General features: G+C 39.4%; 1 protein-coding gene across 2 annotated transcripts in view; it reads left to right on the top strand.

Moving 5' to 3' along the window:
* PCSK2 (proprotein convertase subtilisin/kexin type 2) overlaps nucleotides 1-11,790 on the top strand; it is a 179,298-nt gene extending 167,508 nt beyond the window's left edge. For both annotated transcript variants that reach the window (XM_024206770.3, XM_024206769.3), the window contains 3 exons: nucleotides 1,477-1,577; nucleotides 3,408-3,635; nucleotides 10,675-11,790. In XM_024206770.3, the coding sequence (XP_024062538.1) occupies nucleotides 1,477-1,577; nucleotides 3,408-3,635; nucleotides 10,675-11,161 (816 nt within the window). In that variant the 3' untranslated portion in view covers nucleotides 11,162-11,790. The remainder of the gene's footprint in view (nucleotides 1-1,476; nucleotides 1,578-3,407; nucleotides 3,636-10,674) is intronic.
* Nucleotides 11,791-14,657: the final 2,867 nt, after the last annotated feature.

Below are 14,657 nucleotides of genomic sequence, written 5' to 3'. Positions count from 1 at the left end.
GTAGGTGGTGTTCCCTAGTTATCAGAATACAACTTGGAAAGTGAAGCTGGGGCTTATTTATTCATATGTCCTCAGAATTTTTAATTCCCAGGCAGACTTTCTTTGTGTAATTGCATGATAACGAAGAGTTGAAATCCCCAGCATAACACATCACCTCCAATTTGAGCATATTTTAGGCTAATATAGTCATTGCCAATTTGTCTGTAACCCTGTGTATGTTTGGCAGAATAAGGTTGATAACGAAACAAGTTCAGGGCAAAGTAGTAGTGAAATATGGAATATTGTCAAGCTTCCTGGGTGGTTTCTGCATATTCTCGCTCCTTGCCAGTCTGTTTAGTGTTTTTCTTGAGAGGTTGGTCTAGGAGTGTGGTTACAGAAATGGTTGTTTATTTAATAGCTTAAGAAGCCTCTAGAGCAAAGGATTAAAGCTCCTTTTTAATGTGTGTAAAACTCTAAATAAACAACCTTGACATTTGCATCACAAATTCCCACTGTTTAATTCAACAGTGATCTATTTTTATTATTAGCATTGTAGTAACACCTAGGAGCCCCAGACATGGACCAGGAGCCCATTGTGTGAGGTGCTGTACAAAACAGAAGATGGAGCCTGCTCCAAAGATGACAAATTAGGTGTCAGGTTATACCTGATAGGTTCAGGCCCATGTTGAGGGCAGAGTGGAGCTTCACACCCTAGGGGTACAATCCCTCACAGTTCCAGGTGTACACTAGGAATGTTTCCACTATGCCACCTCTTGGAAAGGTACAGCATGCTCCTCCTAGCATGCTAGTGTGTGGTGGGGATTCTCTTACTTTAATAGTCTTCAGATCATCCAGGGTGGGGTCTGATACTTAAAAGGGGCCAGGCTTAATAAAAAGGTCAATGTTTGTCAACAGATACTACACATTTTCCAGTTATTTCATGTTCTGAGTATAGAGACAATCTGGACTGTCCTAGATCTGTTGTATGAGTTTGAAAATATTGACTTATTTCATTGGGTCAGTTGTATGCATGAAGTGATCTACATTACATACATGACTATCACTGTGCAATGCAGACTGTGTCACATTTCCCTCTAGTGGCTAGTCCTTATAGATGATAGCACCCATACTACTGCCTGCTATTGGAGCTACTCCTGTAACTCAAGCAGTAGAAAACTACTATGGTGCTAAAAGTCTTGGGTTCAAATCCTGTTGATGACTGGAGGGGCTTTGTGACATTTATAGAAATATAATATCGCTATGAATGTTTACTTCTTACTGTCATTGTCCAATCACATGTTCCCACCTGCCCTGTGTATCTATCCATTCTATTTTAAAGGTGATCTAGTAGTTTGAAAAGGCAGTAATTATTCTGTTCCTAGTGACAAGTATAACATTACTGTAATCAACAAGTATTGCCTTCCATGCTATTCCATGTCTGTAGCACAACGGAGAATGAAATAACTAGTCTTACACATTTTTTCGATATGTTTGCAGGCTACTACGGATTTATATGGCAACTGTACCCTACGTCATTCTGGAACATCTGCAGCTGCACCTGAGGCAGCTGGCGTGTTTGCATTGGCACTGGAGGCTAAGTAGGTTTAGGAGAAGAGGGATTTTTTTTTATTTTTGTTTTTTGCATTACTTGTCTGTAAGGCTGACGTTCAGGGCTGTTAAAGCTAGAACAGCCAGATCCAAAGCCCATTGAAATAAATAGAAAGACTCCTATTGAACTTCAAGAGCTTTGAATCAAGCCCTGGGTGCAGGAACTTAGATGAGTTTATGTAAATAATGCAATGCCCTCATTTGCATCGTGTATATAATGTGCACTGCCTTATTTGCATATATTGATTCCTTTTACAGATATTTCCTCCCCTCCCCACCTGCTTTGTCTCTGGCTGCCTGCTGACATGCCCTTCATAGTCTCTCTCCGACTCCACCGTCTGTCTCCCCGATGCCCCCTCCCCAAGCTGACTCACCTGTTTCCCTCCTCCAGTTTCCTCTGTCCCCACCTCTGGCTGTGTCCCCATGGACTCCCCCCACCTCTTGAGTTTTCCTCTGCTCTACCACCAGTTGCTCCCTGACAATATAAACCCTGGCTAGCACACAGTTCCCCACCCACCCATGGACGTAGAGGTATGGCTAGAATGACTGCCTACACAGCACCACTGTGTCCATCATGCTGCCCTGTGCACTTGCCATATTTCTATAGCTGTGAGCAGACTGGGGTCTGTGCTCCAGACAGGGTCTCTTTTCTTGGAGTTCTGGAGGACTAATAGGTGTCTCTATGATTTAAAATCCTAGAACTCTGACCATAGACAGTATGTCTACACTGCAGCTGGGAGCAAGCCTCCCAATCTCATACGCTTTACAGTCAGAAGGGACCATCATGATCATCTAGTCTGACCTCCTGCACGTTGCAGGCCACAGAATCTCACCCATCCACTCCTGTAATAGACCCCTAACCTCTGGCTGAGTTACTGAAGTCCTCAAATCATGGTTTAAAGACCTCATGTTATAGAGAATCCACTATTTACACTAGTTTAAACCTGCAAGTGACCCATGTCCCATGCTGCAGAGGAAGGTGAAAAACCCCCTGGATCTCTGCCAATCTGACCTGGTGGAAAATTCCCAAATATGGCCATCAGTTAGACCCTGAGCAGGTGGACAAGACCTACCAGGCAGATACCTGGGAAAGAATTCTCAGTAGTAACTCAGAGCCCTCTCCATCTAGTGTCCCGTCTCCAGCAGTTGGGAATTTTTGCTACTGGCAGTCGCCGATGGGCCACATGCCATTGTAGGCAGTCTCAGCAAATAGACTTGGGCTAGCACGCTAAAAATAGCTAAAACCTGAGCCACAATGTCTACACTTCTATTTTTAGTGCATTTACCTTACGGAGTGTTCAAATACACCAGTCCTTTCAAACTTATTATGGAAAGAGAAAACCATCCTCCTCTTCATCATCATCATCATCATCATCATGTTCCTAATACGCCTCTGGCATTTAGGGCAGTAATGAAACTCCTCCACTCCTGTCTGTTTCTGGCAAGTCTTTCAATGGTTCCCCAGCTGTGCCCCAGGTTTTCCAGCTCAGCTTCCACAGCACTTCGCCATGTTGTTTTCGGGCGGCCTTGTTTTCACTTGCCTTCTGGTGTCCATCTTATTGCTACTCTGGTGATGGAATCAGTTTCCATCTGAAGCACATGACTGATCCACCTCCAATGCCTCCTGGCAGTGATGGTGCTCAGATCCTCTTCACTGCACTGTGTCAATAGATCTTGGTTTGAGATTGTTCTGGGCCAAAAGATATGGAGGATTTTTCTGAGGCAGGTTTTATGTAATGAAGACAGTTTGGACATGTCATACTTTCTCATTCCTCTTCTAAACACCACAAAATAACCTTTTCTATGTTATTCTTCCATAGCCTGGATTTGACGTGGAGAGACATGCAGCATCTGACAGTGCTCACCTCCAAAAGGAACCAACTTCATGACGAAGTCCATCAATGGCGTAGAAATGGTGTTGGTCTGGAATTTAACCATTTGTTTGGCTATGGAGTCCTTGATGCTGGGGCAATGGTTAAAATGGCAAAAGACTGGAAGACTGTTCCAGAGAGATTCCACTGCGTTGGAGGATCAATACAAGAACCTGAGTAAGTGAAGACAATGCTCTTTTTCCAGTCTAGGGAATTTGTTCCCTTTCAGGCACTTAAGTGACCACAGACAAACACACACAGAAACAGTGACCCCAACACACCCTCAGTATCAGATTTTCTCCCAGAAATGTATGTCCCATACTGCCCAGCCCTCTCCTCGACAGCACAAATATTTTAAGGCTATCATTCCTTAAAAGGAATAATATGCCACCTGATTATCTCAAATAGTTATTCAGACACTTAAATTTAAACACACTGGTTTAGCTAAGACAGTAAAACAAGTTTATTAACTACAAAGAGATAGATTTTAAGTGAGTACAAGTAATGAGGCATAAAAGTCAGAAATGGTTACAAGAAAAATAAAGATAAGATGTTTGCTAAAGCCTAATTTAACAAACTGTACTAGAATCAAGCAAAATGTCTCACTATATGCTCCAGCAGATTACTGACCAAACTCCGCAGAGTATAACACCTGCTTCCTTTGTCTCTTTGAATCCAGTGAATGCAATTGGCAGGGAGAGACAGGTGCCTTGGAGTATTTGTCCCTCCTTTTTGTAGTGTCAGTCCCCCTCTTTAAAAAATATTACCAGCTAGGCACAGGCCACAAAGGCTATGTGGAAGGATGTTCACTGCTGGCTTTTACTCACATGTTTGAACTCCCTTTCTCATCCCTTCCTGCTTGATGACTCTGTTTACTGCTTAAATGCAAATTAAGTAGAGCCCATATTCCTTTGTTTGGGACAGACCTGTTTGCCAATTTCTGTTTGGGCAGAGCTGTGGGGTTTAAACAAGTGTTAATAACACCATACAGGAGAATCTTATAGCTTCACGTACAATGTTACCACACATATTTTATCAGGACAATACTGACCAGCAAATCATGAGTTTTCAAATGATACTTTACAAAGCATACTTTGTAAAAAGATTATTACAATAGTGTGTGGGTGTGAACACATAGGTATATTCTGTTACAATGTGATATATTTAAATTTGGCAATTTCCTAGTCTAGTGGATAATGTTAACGCCAGAAAACTATAACAATCACTCACAGGTATCAAAGATTCAGTTTGAACATTACAGCATTTAATTGTGTTTGTTTTATGTTCTCCACATCTCTAATTGCCAGCTAGGTAGGCAAATTATTTTCTGATTACTTTCATGTGCAAAGTAGAATGAGTCAACAAGTGAATCAATTAATACTAATTGACTACAACAGCTAAAGTTCAATTTAATTATTTGAAATACTAACCTAATGATGGCCAATTTATGCCTATAATATTTTCAATTTGGCTTTTCAGTGCCATTGTTAAAGACATTATTATTTTATAGAAAAAGGAGAAGAAAGCAATGTACCACCATGGCACAGAGCTAAGATAGGCCAGGAAGGCTGTGAGTTGCTTTTGCAAAACCTCATCCATTAAATTTTGTTTCTGCAAAACCAAAGCCAAGGGATGGTTCAGATTTGACCGAATAACTAAAATGCAGAATGATTTATAAAGACAAATTGGGCCAAAATCTCCTCTCAAGTAGAGCTGGGCAGGATGAAAAATCAAAACATCAACAATATTTGCATACTGAAAACCCTTTTATTTTCCATTTTGGGTCAATTGAAATGTTTTTTGTTTTGATAATTTCAAAATGGTTTTTTTGATTTCATCATTCTTTTCTTTTTTAACCTTTTTCAGTTGTATTAGCTTAAATTTCTAAACAAAAATTTGTTTCAAACTGGAAAACGAAATTTTCCATTTAATAACTTTTTTCTGACTTTTTTTTTTTGAGTGGGAAAATCTGTCAATTCCAACCCTATTTCATTAAAAGTTTTGGTTTTGATAACTCAGCATTTTTTAATTAAAAAAGCAATGTGTTGAAAAATTTCTGACCGTCACTGCCTCTATCACTTTAATGCAGCACCCTTAAAGTAAACTGGGATTATACTGGGGTAAATGAAAGAGGTTAGTCAGTTACGTCTGTCTGTGTCCAAAAGTTAAAATTGTAGAGACATCTTGTGAGCATATTCAGCAAAAAATAGCGCAGTATGTACCTAATAGTCTCCTCCTTTCTTAATTTCCCAGTCACATTACCACTACTGAAATGTATTAGATAGAAGTATGCAGTCATTTTGCAATGATTAACGTCATCACATCAAAAAGGATCCCCAACTGAAAGACATGATGGGATGGCAAAATAAATGAAAGTTGGTGCTCTTTACTGCTGAAGTATTTTTAAAGAGGTGCTTTGCCCCGGTGGAGGTATCCAGGGAACAAGGGATATGGCTGGAATGTATTTGCTTTCCAGGGATTCCCAGGTAGAAGAAAGCCTTTTTGGAAACATCTACGCTGTGATAAAAAAAACCCATTGCACCAAGTCTCAGTCTGGGTCAGCTGACTTGGGCTGGGGCTGCAGGACTAAAAACTGCCATGGAGACATTTGGGCTTGGACTGGGGCTCTGAGACCCTCCCCCCTCGTAGGGTCTCAGAGCCCGGGCGTCTACACTGCAATAGTATAGCCCCACAGCTGATCCCGGACTGTCCAAGTCAGCTGACCTGGGCCACCCGCAGCCATGCCACAGGTCTTTTATTGCAGTGTAGACGTTCCTTTTGTGGCTGCTCCACTTGCCAAACAGCCCCGGAACTGGGGGAGGGGGGGGATGGAAGGGGGGCAAAAAGTGGCTTGAAGCCACCTTTTCACATCCTCCTGAGCTACGCCTAGCACAGCTTGGACAAATTCCAAGATCTGGTTTTCTAAGGGGAAGGTTTCAAAGGCACAAATGATAAGCCATTTCAATGAGAGTCAGGCACCTTACTGGTAACCGTGCTTGAAAATCTCTCCCTAATCTGTTACAGACTCAAGCCAGAAAATACTAGCATACATTTGATTCACAGTATGCACCTAAAATATTTGATTGTGTTTTATATAAATGTCTAATATTACAGTGTTGATGCCACACATCCGACATGCCTCTCATGTGGATAATAAAATTCATGATTTGCAACATCTTTATACTTTGGGTTTTAAAATAAAAACAAAACCCATATGAGGAGGATCCAGCCCATCTCCAGCGATTCTATTTGGATGACGAGTGTAACTGACATTTTGCTTCAGCCATGGATAATTGTTTTATTTTTGTAGTTGGGCATTGCTGCCGCAATGTTTTCTATATTTAGGAGCACAGGATAGACCGTAGTGTGCCATAGCAACACTGCTGATTAGCAGAAACAGGCTGGGGAAGAATCTACAGCCTATTGTGTGTGATGTGACGAAAAGACATCAGTATTTAAAGTTTGAGATTCTCTAGGCTTCAAAATGGAGGAAATATGGATGCCAACAAGACCTCAATAATGACACCACACCACTGGAGGTTGTGTCGACTTCTAGCCAGGTGTCCTGAGCTTGATTGATTTCATCTGCATCATTGCTGATTTATAACTGTTCAAAGAAAGTTTTTTCAAGTTTTACTGGCAGATTAACATATTTCACATCTAAGTGACTTTTAAATCAACCTCCCTCCCCATCTACAGCTGGTGCATGCAGTGTGGCAAATCAGATTTGGAAGATAAAATCTTCATAGCATTATACCTTTATTTTGAACATTTTATATTATTAATATGTATACATACAATGGTCAAGATTCTGCTCCCTTTATGCACACTGAGTATTTACTTATTCCTCAAGTAGTCCTGGTAAGGTACTACTCCATGCGTGTAAGGGGAACAGAATCTGGCCCAAAGCCATTAGTAATGCTCTATGAAAGGCAGTGTGGCCTAGTGGATAGTGCAGTTGCTGGGGATTCAGAGGAGCTGGGGTTTAGTCCCAGCTCTACTACTGGTCTGCTAGATTACCTTAGACAAATTACTTTGCTTCTTTGTTCCTCAGTTTCCCTATCTATAAAATGGGGGTTGTCAAGACTGCTTCCCCACTCTGAACTTTAGGGTACAAATGTGGGGGCCTACATGAAACTTCTAAGCTTAACTATCAGCTTAGATCTGGTCTGCTGCCATCACTCCCAATGTGCTAATTCCCTTCCCTGGGCAGGCTTGAGAGACTCTTCACCAATTCCCTGGTGAATACAGATCCAAACCCCTTGGATCTTAAAACAAGGAGAAATTAACCATCCCCCCTCCTTTCTCCCACCAACTCCTGGTGGATCAAGATCCAACCCCCTTGGATCTAAAAATAAGGAAAAATCAATCAGGTTCTTAAAAAGAAGGCTTTTAATTAAAGAAAAAAGTAAAAAACATCTCTGTAAAATCAGGATGGGAAATAACTTTACAGGGTAATCAAACTTAAAGAGCCCAGAGGACCCCCCTCTAGCCTTAGGTTCAAAGTTACAGCAAACAGAGGTAAACACCCTAGCAAAAAGTACATTTACAAGTTGAGAAAACAAAGATAAAACTAACACGCCTTGCCTGGCTGTTTACTTACAAGTTTGAAATATGTTCAGAAAGATTTGGAGAGCCTGGATTGATGTCTGGTCCCTCTTAGTCCCAAGAGCGAACTCCCCCCAAAACAAAGAGCACAAACAAAAGCCTTCCCCCCCCACCAAGATTTGAAAGTATCTTGTCCCCTTATTGGTCCTTTGGGTCAGGTGTCAGCCAGGTTACCTGAGCTTCTTAACCCTTTACAGGTAAAAGGATTTTGGAGTCTCTGGCCAGGAGAGATTTTATAGTATTGTACACAGGAGGGCTGTTACCCTTCCCTTTATAGTTATGACAGGGGTAATGATCCTGACTTCCTTTGTAAAGCGCTTTGAGATCTATTGAGACTCTTGCAGAGTCTCAATGGTTGCTAAGCATCAACAACCTTATCATTGGGGTTGCTCTTGCTGCCAAGGGAAAAATCATGAATTGCAACATTTAAAAGCTAAGCCAACTTTACAAAATAAAACTTTTCAAAGTCCATGTTAAGTGCCACTTTTCCTATGGACATGAGTTCCTGCCGAGTGGCATTTCTACCTAATAGTCACCCTGTTGTTATGCATTTTGAAAATTAATTTTTTGAACATATAAAAATAACCCTTATAAAGGCCCCTTTTGAGTCTCACTGTATCACAATAGCACTTAGTAAAATATCAACCTTATTTTTCTGATTGCAAACGTTACTTTTAAAAGGGAAATTCTGTTTCCTCATCCCAACATGACCAATGTTGCACTTCTTAAAAGAGTGGCACATGCAACACTATAGAATTATGAACAATTGCATAATGCGGGGGGCATGGAAGTTAGACATGGAGAAGAATTTTTGGGCAGGTCAGAAGGCAAACAGAGTTTGATAATTACATCAAAAGGATTTTTGTAATGACTGAAGTAATTCTTATATCTTTCAGCTGCTTCACTCACTCAGAGGCAACGTTTTACATTGTTCACTGCATGTTGCTGTTAAAGGCATTCATGGTTTTTTACACCACCTCTGTAGTTAGTATGATTTGTGAGGCAATTCCTGAGGTAATTTTTCAGGGCCCAGGAGTGCCTATTAGGCATGTGCTAGTGGCAATGTGGAGCCACACTGCACCAACATAAATCCTCACTGACATTGTCGCTTTCTCAGGTACGGTGTCTCCCAGAGTTCTCAGGAATACCTGGGGAGTGAACTCACTGCTACCACTCTCCATTGGCTAGCACCTGAAAGGGGTGTACCACAACTCTGCCTCATCCCTACCCCTTTTGGGTTGAAAATTGGGGAACAATTGCTTTGCTCACACAAGCACAAAGAGTGTAATTGCGGGCACAAAATGTGAAATCCTAGCTCCTCTAAAGTCAATGGCAAAACTCCCATTGACTTAAGTGGGGCTAAGATTTCACCCAAAGAGTGTAAATTGCACTCATGCAGAGGCTGGCCATACATTTTGTCCCTAGTTTTTATTTCAACCGTATTCAGGCAAATTTTGTTGAGTTCACTGGAGGTTTCTCTACATAAGAACTGAGTTATAATAACTAAGGAATGAAGGCCTTAGGATTTGACATATTGAGAATGTGGCAAAATAGTTGTGTCCGTGTGTGTGTGTGTGTGTGTGTGTGTGTTTCAAATGTCAAATATAGCCATTTTTTAGTATAAATGAGCAAACAAAAGTGTGTTATAATCCAGACTAAGTTAGAGATAGGGCTCATGGTTTGGGTTTGAGTGCAGATTAGGGCAAGGATACAGATTTGAATCTGATGGTACTGAAATATTCTGAAATGGCCTCCTGTCATTCTAGCCAGAAATGCTTTCTGACATCCTTTAATAGTAGTTGTCTCACAAGATCAGCTGCTCTCAGTTTTTCTAGAGACTATAACATATAATTAAACCAGAACCAGAAATACTAGTAAGCAAAAAAAGCCATGTATAATTTTTAATAGACATTGCTATTTCTTAACTATTAGCATGTACTTCCTTAACATGTTCCTTCTTTCTGTGTTTGTTTTGTAAAGTACTTTCAAATCAGGTGCTGACTTGCTCCTTAAAATGTCAATATTTTATTTATAAAGCTTGAGTCCTATCGATCTAGATTTGGCTCCTTCATTTTCTTTCAATAAATTGTTTTGAGTTAAGAAGGAAACGGTTACATACTTTAATATTAGGAGGCTATGGGAATGAACAGATAACATAATATGAAAAATAATGATTTTAGCAAATATTAAAAATAAGTACCATGTGGATTTGGTGCTCATGGTCACTTTAAATCTCTGGATTTGGCTTGCTTTCCATTTTATTATGTAGATGACTGAAGAGTTTCATAATGGTATTTAATCCAGAGTCAGTTTTATGGTGATGAGTAAATATGAAGATGACAATGGTGAGCCATATGAAGTGATAGTTAACTTGGTGAGGCAATAGGTCATCCGTGAGCACTTACTGTATTCTTCAAATCATGTATGGCACAACCTCCAACTCCTGCCTGTCTAAGGAGTTCCATTCTCCCTGCTCATCCATGCTCTTCAAATTCTATTATAGTATTTTTGTGTGTTTGTATAAACACATGTAGATGTTTAATGAAAAATAAGGTGTGCCTCATCGTATATATCATTTTAACCTATGTTATTGTTGTTAAACCCTCAGAAAAATACCATCAAGTGGCAAGTTGGTTCTAACACTTACAACTGATGCTTGTGAGGGGAAAGAAAACTTTGTCCGCTACCTAGAACATGTGCAAGCAGTTATAACCGTGAACTCTACTAGGCGAGGGGACCTCAACATCAACATGACATCACCTATGGGGACTAAATCCATTTTACTGAGCCGACGTCCAAGAGATGATGACTCCAAGGTGGGTTTTGACAAATGGCCTTTCATGACAACACACACTTGGGGAGAAGACCCCAGAGGCACTTGGGTTCTGGAAGTTGGATTTGTTGATAGCATGCCACAGAGGGGAGTACTGAAGGAATGGACATTGATGCTACATGGGACACAAAGCGCACCATATATAGACCAAATAGTAAGAGATTACCAATCCAAACTGGCTATGTCCAAGAAGGAAGAGCTGGAAGAAGAATTAGACGAAGCGGTAGAGAGAAGTCTGAAGAGTATACTGAGCAAGAACTAGCACAGTTCTGCATGTTGGTCTCTTACCTTTCTAGCTCATTCTACTCACCTTTCTACTATCCAGACTTCTGTGTTAGACATATTACAATGTCTCCATAGCCAAATTATCATACTTTATAGATTTTAAAGTCTTATATCCTGTCAATGATTATTTTAATTACAACCGAAGCAATCTTTTTTTACTCTAAGCCACAGATATGTTGTTCCCTATCAACTATTCTGTACAGTTTGTGACTGTAAATGATTTTGTGTCATACAAATAGGTAATAACTTGCAAACAAAACCGTGATGGCTTTTCCCTTCATATTTTTGTGGTAAATGTTGTTTGTATTTAAAAATTTAAAAAAGAGAGAGTAAATTTTAAAACTGGCAGTTAGTGGTAATGAACCCATTTGGTCAGCTTTCATGATAGAGATGTTAACAGTAACAAGTTGGCTGGAGAGGCCTTTGAATGACCAACAGCCTGATTCTGCGCCATTGACTTCAATGGGAGTTTTCCCATTGACTTCAGTAAGAATAGGAATAGGCCCTAAAAGGAAAAAATAATCCAGAGATTAAGAAAGATGGTAACCTTCTCTCAGAAACCAATGCCTTTTGCCGTTTCCTTTTTACTTACACACACACACACACACACACAAACACACCATTTTTTGACTTAGAGATGATTCATTTGTATGTAATAAGTGAGACAAAATGTCTGATAAAGGACGTGCATTAGGAAACAGGGTCCAAATGTTCTAAAAGCACAAGTATTTTTTAAAAAATTAGTAATTCAGATCCAATTTATGCCAAATCATCACATTGGGAATGAAATTTAAAATGGAGGGCTACCCTTTTGCGATGTGCATCTGCTCTCCTTTATACTGAAATGTATTCTAGCAGCATAAGATAAGGCTGTGTCAGCATTTCCGTTACAGACCCCTATATTCCGGGGTTGGTAATTTGCTATGGGAGAAACTTGTCATATGCACTTTAAGTCCAAAAGCAATTTTTAATTCAAATTTTCTTTTATTTTAAATAGTAGAGCTTATGTCAGTTTTGAATTGTACCCGTTTATTTAAGAAGAAAAGCTGCTTAGATTGTTTTGTGGTATGTGCACAATGCAAAGTTAGTTTTGACTAGCAATAAAGAAGAATAAATTTGTGAAAATTATCCCATAAATCATTGTTGCTGTTTAAAGGACCTAGTCCTCAAACTCTTACACTTATGAGTGTTTTTAGCATCTGATCCAAAAAAGTAAATTAAACCTCTCAGAGCCTGATCTATCTACTGCCATTGACTTCAATTGAGATTACACGTAGTGGCAAACACAACACCCACAAGTGTTTGCAGAACTGGGATCTCAGTTAGTAATCTCTGAATAGTAACTACAGGCCCAATCCTGCAAACGCTTGCATACTTGCTTAACTTTAAGTACATGAGTAGTTACTTTGGCTTCAGCAGAACTACTCCATGCTTACAGTTATGTGCATAAGTGTTTGCAGGACTGAGCCCTAGGATGTTGGCAGTAACTAGTTTCAGAATTTGATTATTTTCTATTTTTAATATGCAGAATATGCATCTAAAATGTGTGTTATCAAGAGCTGTTTAGGTTAATCAGTTACAAACTAAAATTAAAATGAATACGTATTTACTTAATGATTAAAAATGACACCAACAGGTTATGAAATGCATAGTTTTATCCCAGAATATATATTTCTTCTATTATCTCAACTGAATATTCATCTCTTAACCTTCCATAACAGGATTTTTTTCCTTTTCCTTTCAAATCCCAAACAAATCATCTACTTAAAATATGTTTACATTATGTATACTATAAGCCAAGTTAAGCACCTAAGTGTTCATAGGATCTCCATTCCCTTACACCGGTGTAACTGAGGGATTACTCCATTGCAGACAATTGAGTCCCACTTAGGTGTAAGTGAGAGGAGAAACAGGCCCTCAGGCTTTTAGGGTACGTCCAGACTACCCGCCGATTCGGCGGGTAGTATTTGATCTATCGGGGATCGATATATCGCGTCTCGTCTAGACGCGATATATCGATCCCCGAACGCGGTCCCGTCAAATCCGGAACTCCACCAGGGCGAGCGGCAGTAGCGGAGTCGACGGGGGAGCTGCAGCCATCGATCCCACGCCGTGAGGACCCGAGGTAAGTCGAAATAAGATACGTCGACTTCAGCTACGCTATTCTATAGCTGAAGTTGCGTATCTTACATCGACACCCCCCCTAGTGTAGACCAGCCCTTACTTTTAAAATATCACCTAATAGGAGTGACTTTTTTAAAATCATGTTGTTGTTCATTTGTTCCAACAGATGGAAAGCATCAACTATATCTCATCTGGGGGTCTTAAAATAAACCAAAGGACACCAGGGGCCCACTTCTAACCTCAGATACACACATGTAGGCAATGAGCCAATTGTTAAAGTAGTAGGTGGGTGTATTTGGAACTGGGAAGACGCCCATTGTCTTCAGTGGGTTTTGAATTGGGCTGTGGTTCCCAGTAGTTAATGGGAGTTGCACGTGCATATCAGAGGGAAGAATTTGCCCCTATTATGTGTACATATGCGTTTGATAACACACAAACACACATGATATATAGAATATACATATAGTATGTAATATATAAATGCAAGCAAACATAATATATATTACATATAATATTGAACATAATAAATACATATACACTCATGCATCATGTTTGTGTGTATGTATTTTCTAAAGAAACAGATCATTTAAACATATTAAAGAGTATTCTAAAATATGGGAAAAGTTATTGAATTAAGAAACGTCCTTGTGGCAATTTTAAATGAAAGTGTACGTTAATTCCTATTGCATTCATGTAATTTTGCAATTCTCTGTTTAAACATTAAATGTCTTATATAGCAGCAAAATAACTTAATGGGTGTTCATATTTTCATAATATTGACTTAAATTATTAAGTGCAAGATGACTGTAAGGGGTGATTAACAGAAATTATGAGTTTTGATATGCGTATATATAAAATAAGTGTATATACAATATATATATATATAGCTAGACTTCAAACTCTTCAGAATTTTTGCATCAGGGTAAGCACTGAAAAATGTCCAGTTAGAATAAGTTTTTATGGTATTGCGGATGCAAAATAAAATTAATTTATTAGCATTTATAACAGAGGAACTAATTCAGTTCTCAATTTAAAACAGGTGAATGTTGTTAAAATATAAAGCCCTGTGATGATGTTTTATAATCTGAGTAAAATAAAGAGATGTTGTAAACTGGCAGGTCCTATCATCATTGCCTATCAGAAGTCATGGGGGATGTGACATGTATTCAGTGAAACCACTTCAAAATGCTCTACTCATAATAATGCAGGCCTGATAAGGTAAATCACATCTCAGGTATGTTTAACACACAGGAGATAAATATCTGCATCAAAGAAAGGCATCCCAGCATAAAGGCAGTAAAACTAAAGCTGTTCAGCAATGTTTTAGCTGTTAGGTGTGTTATACAATG

Source organism: Terrapene carolina, unplaced genomic scaffold, assembly GCF_002925995.2.
Source record: "Terrapene carolina triunguis isolate 2854851 unplaced genomic scaffold, T_m_triunguis-2.0 Scaffold132, whole genome shotgun sequence".
NCBI classification, from domain to species: Eukaryota; Metazoa; Chordata; order Testudines; family Emydidae; genus Terrapene; species Terrapene triunguis.
Note: the sequence above shows the minus strand (reverse complement) of the source record. Positions and strands in the feature narration are given on the sequence as shown.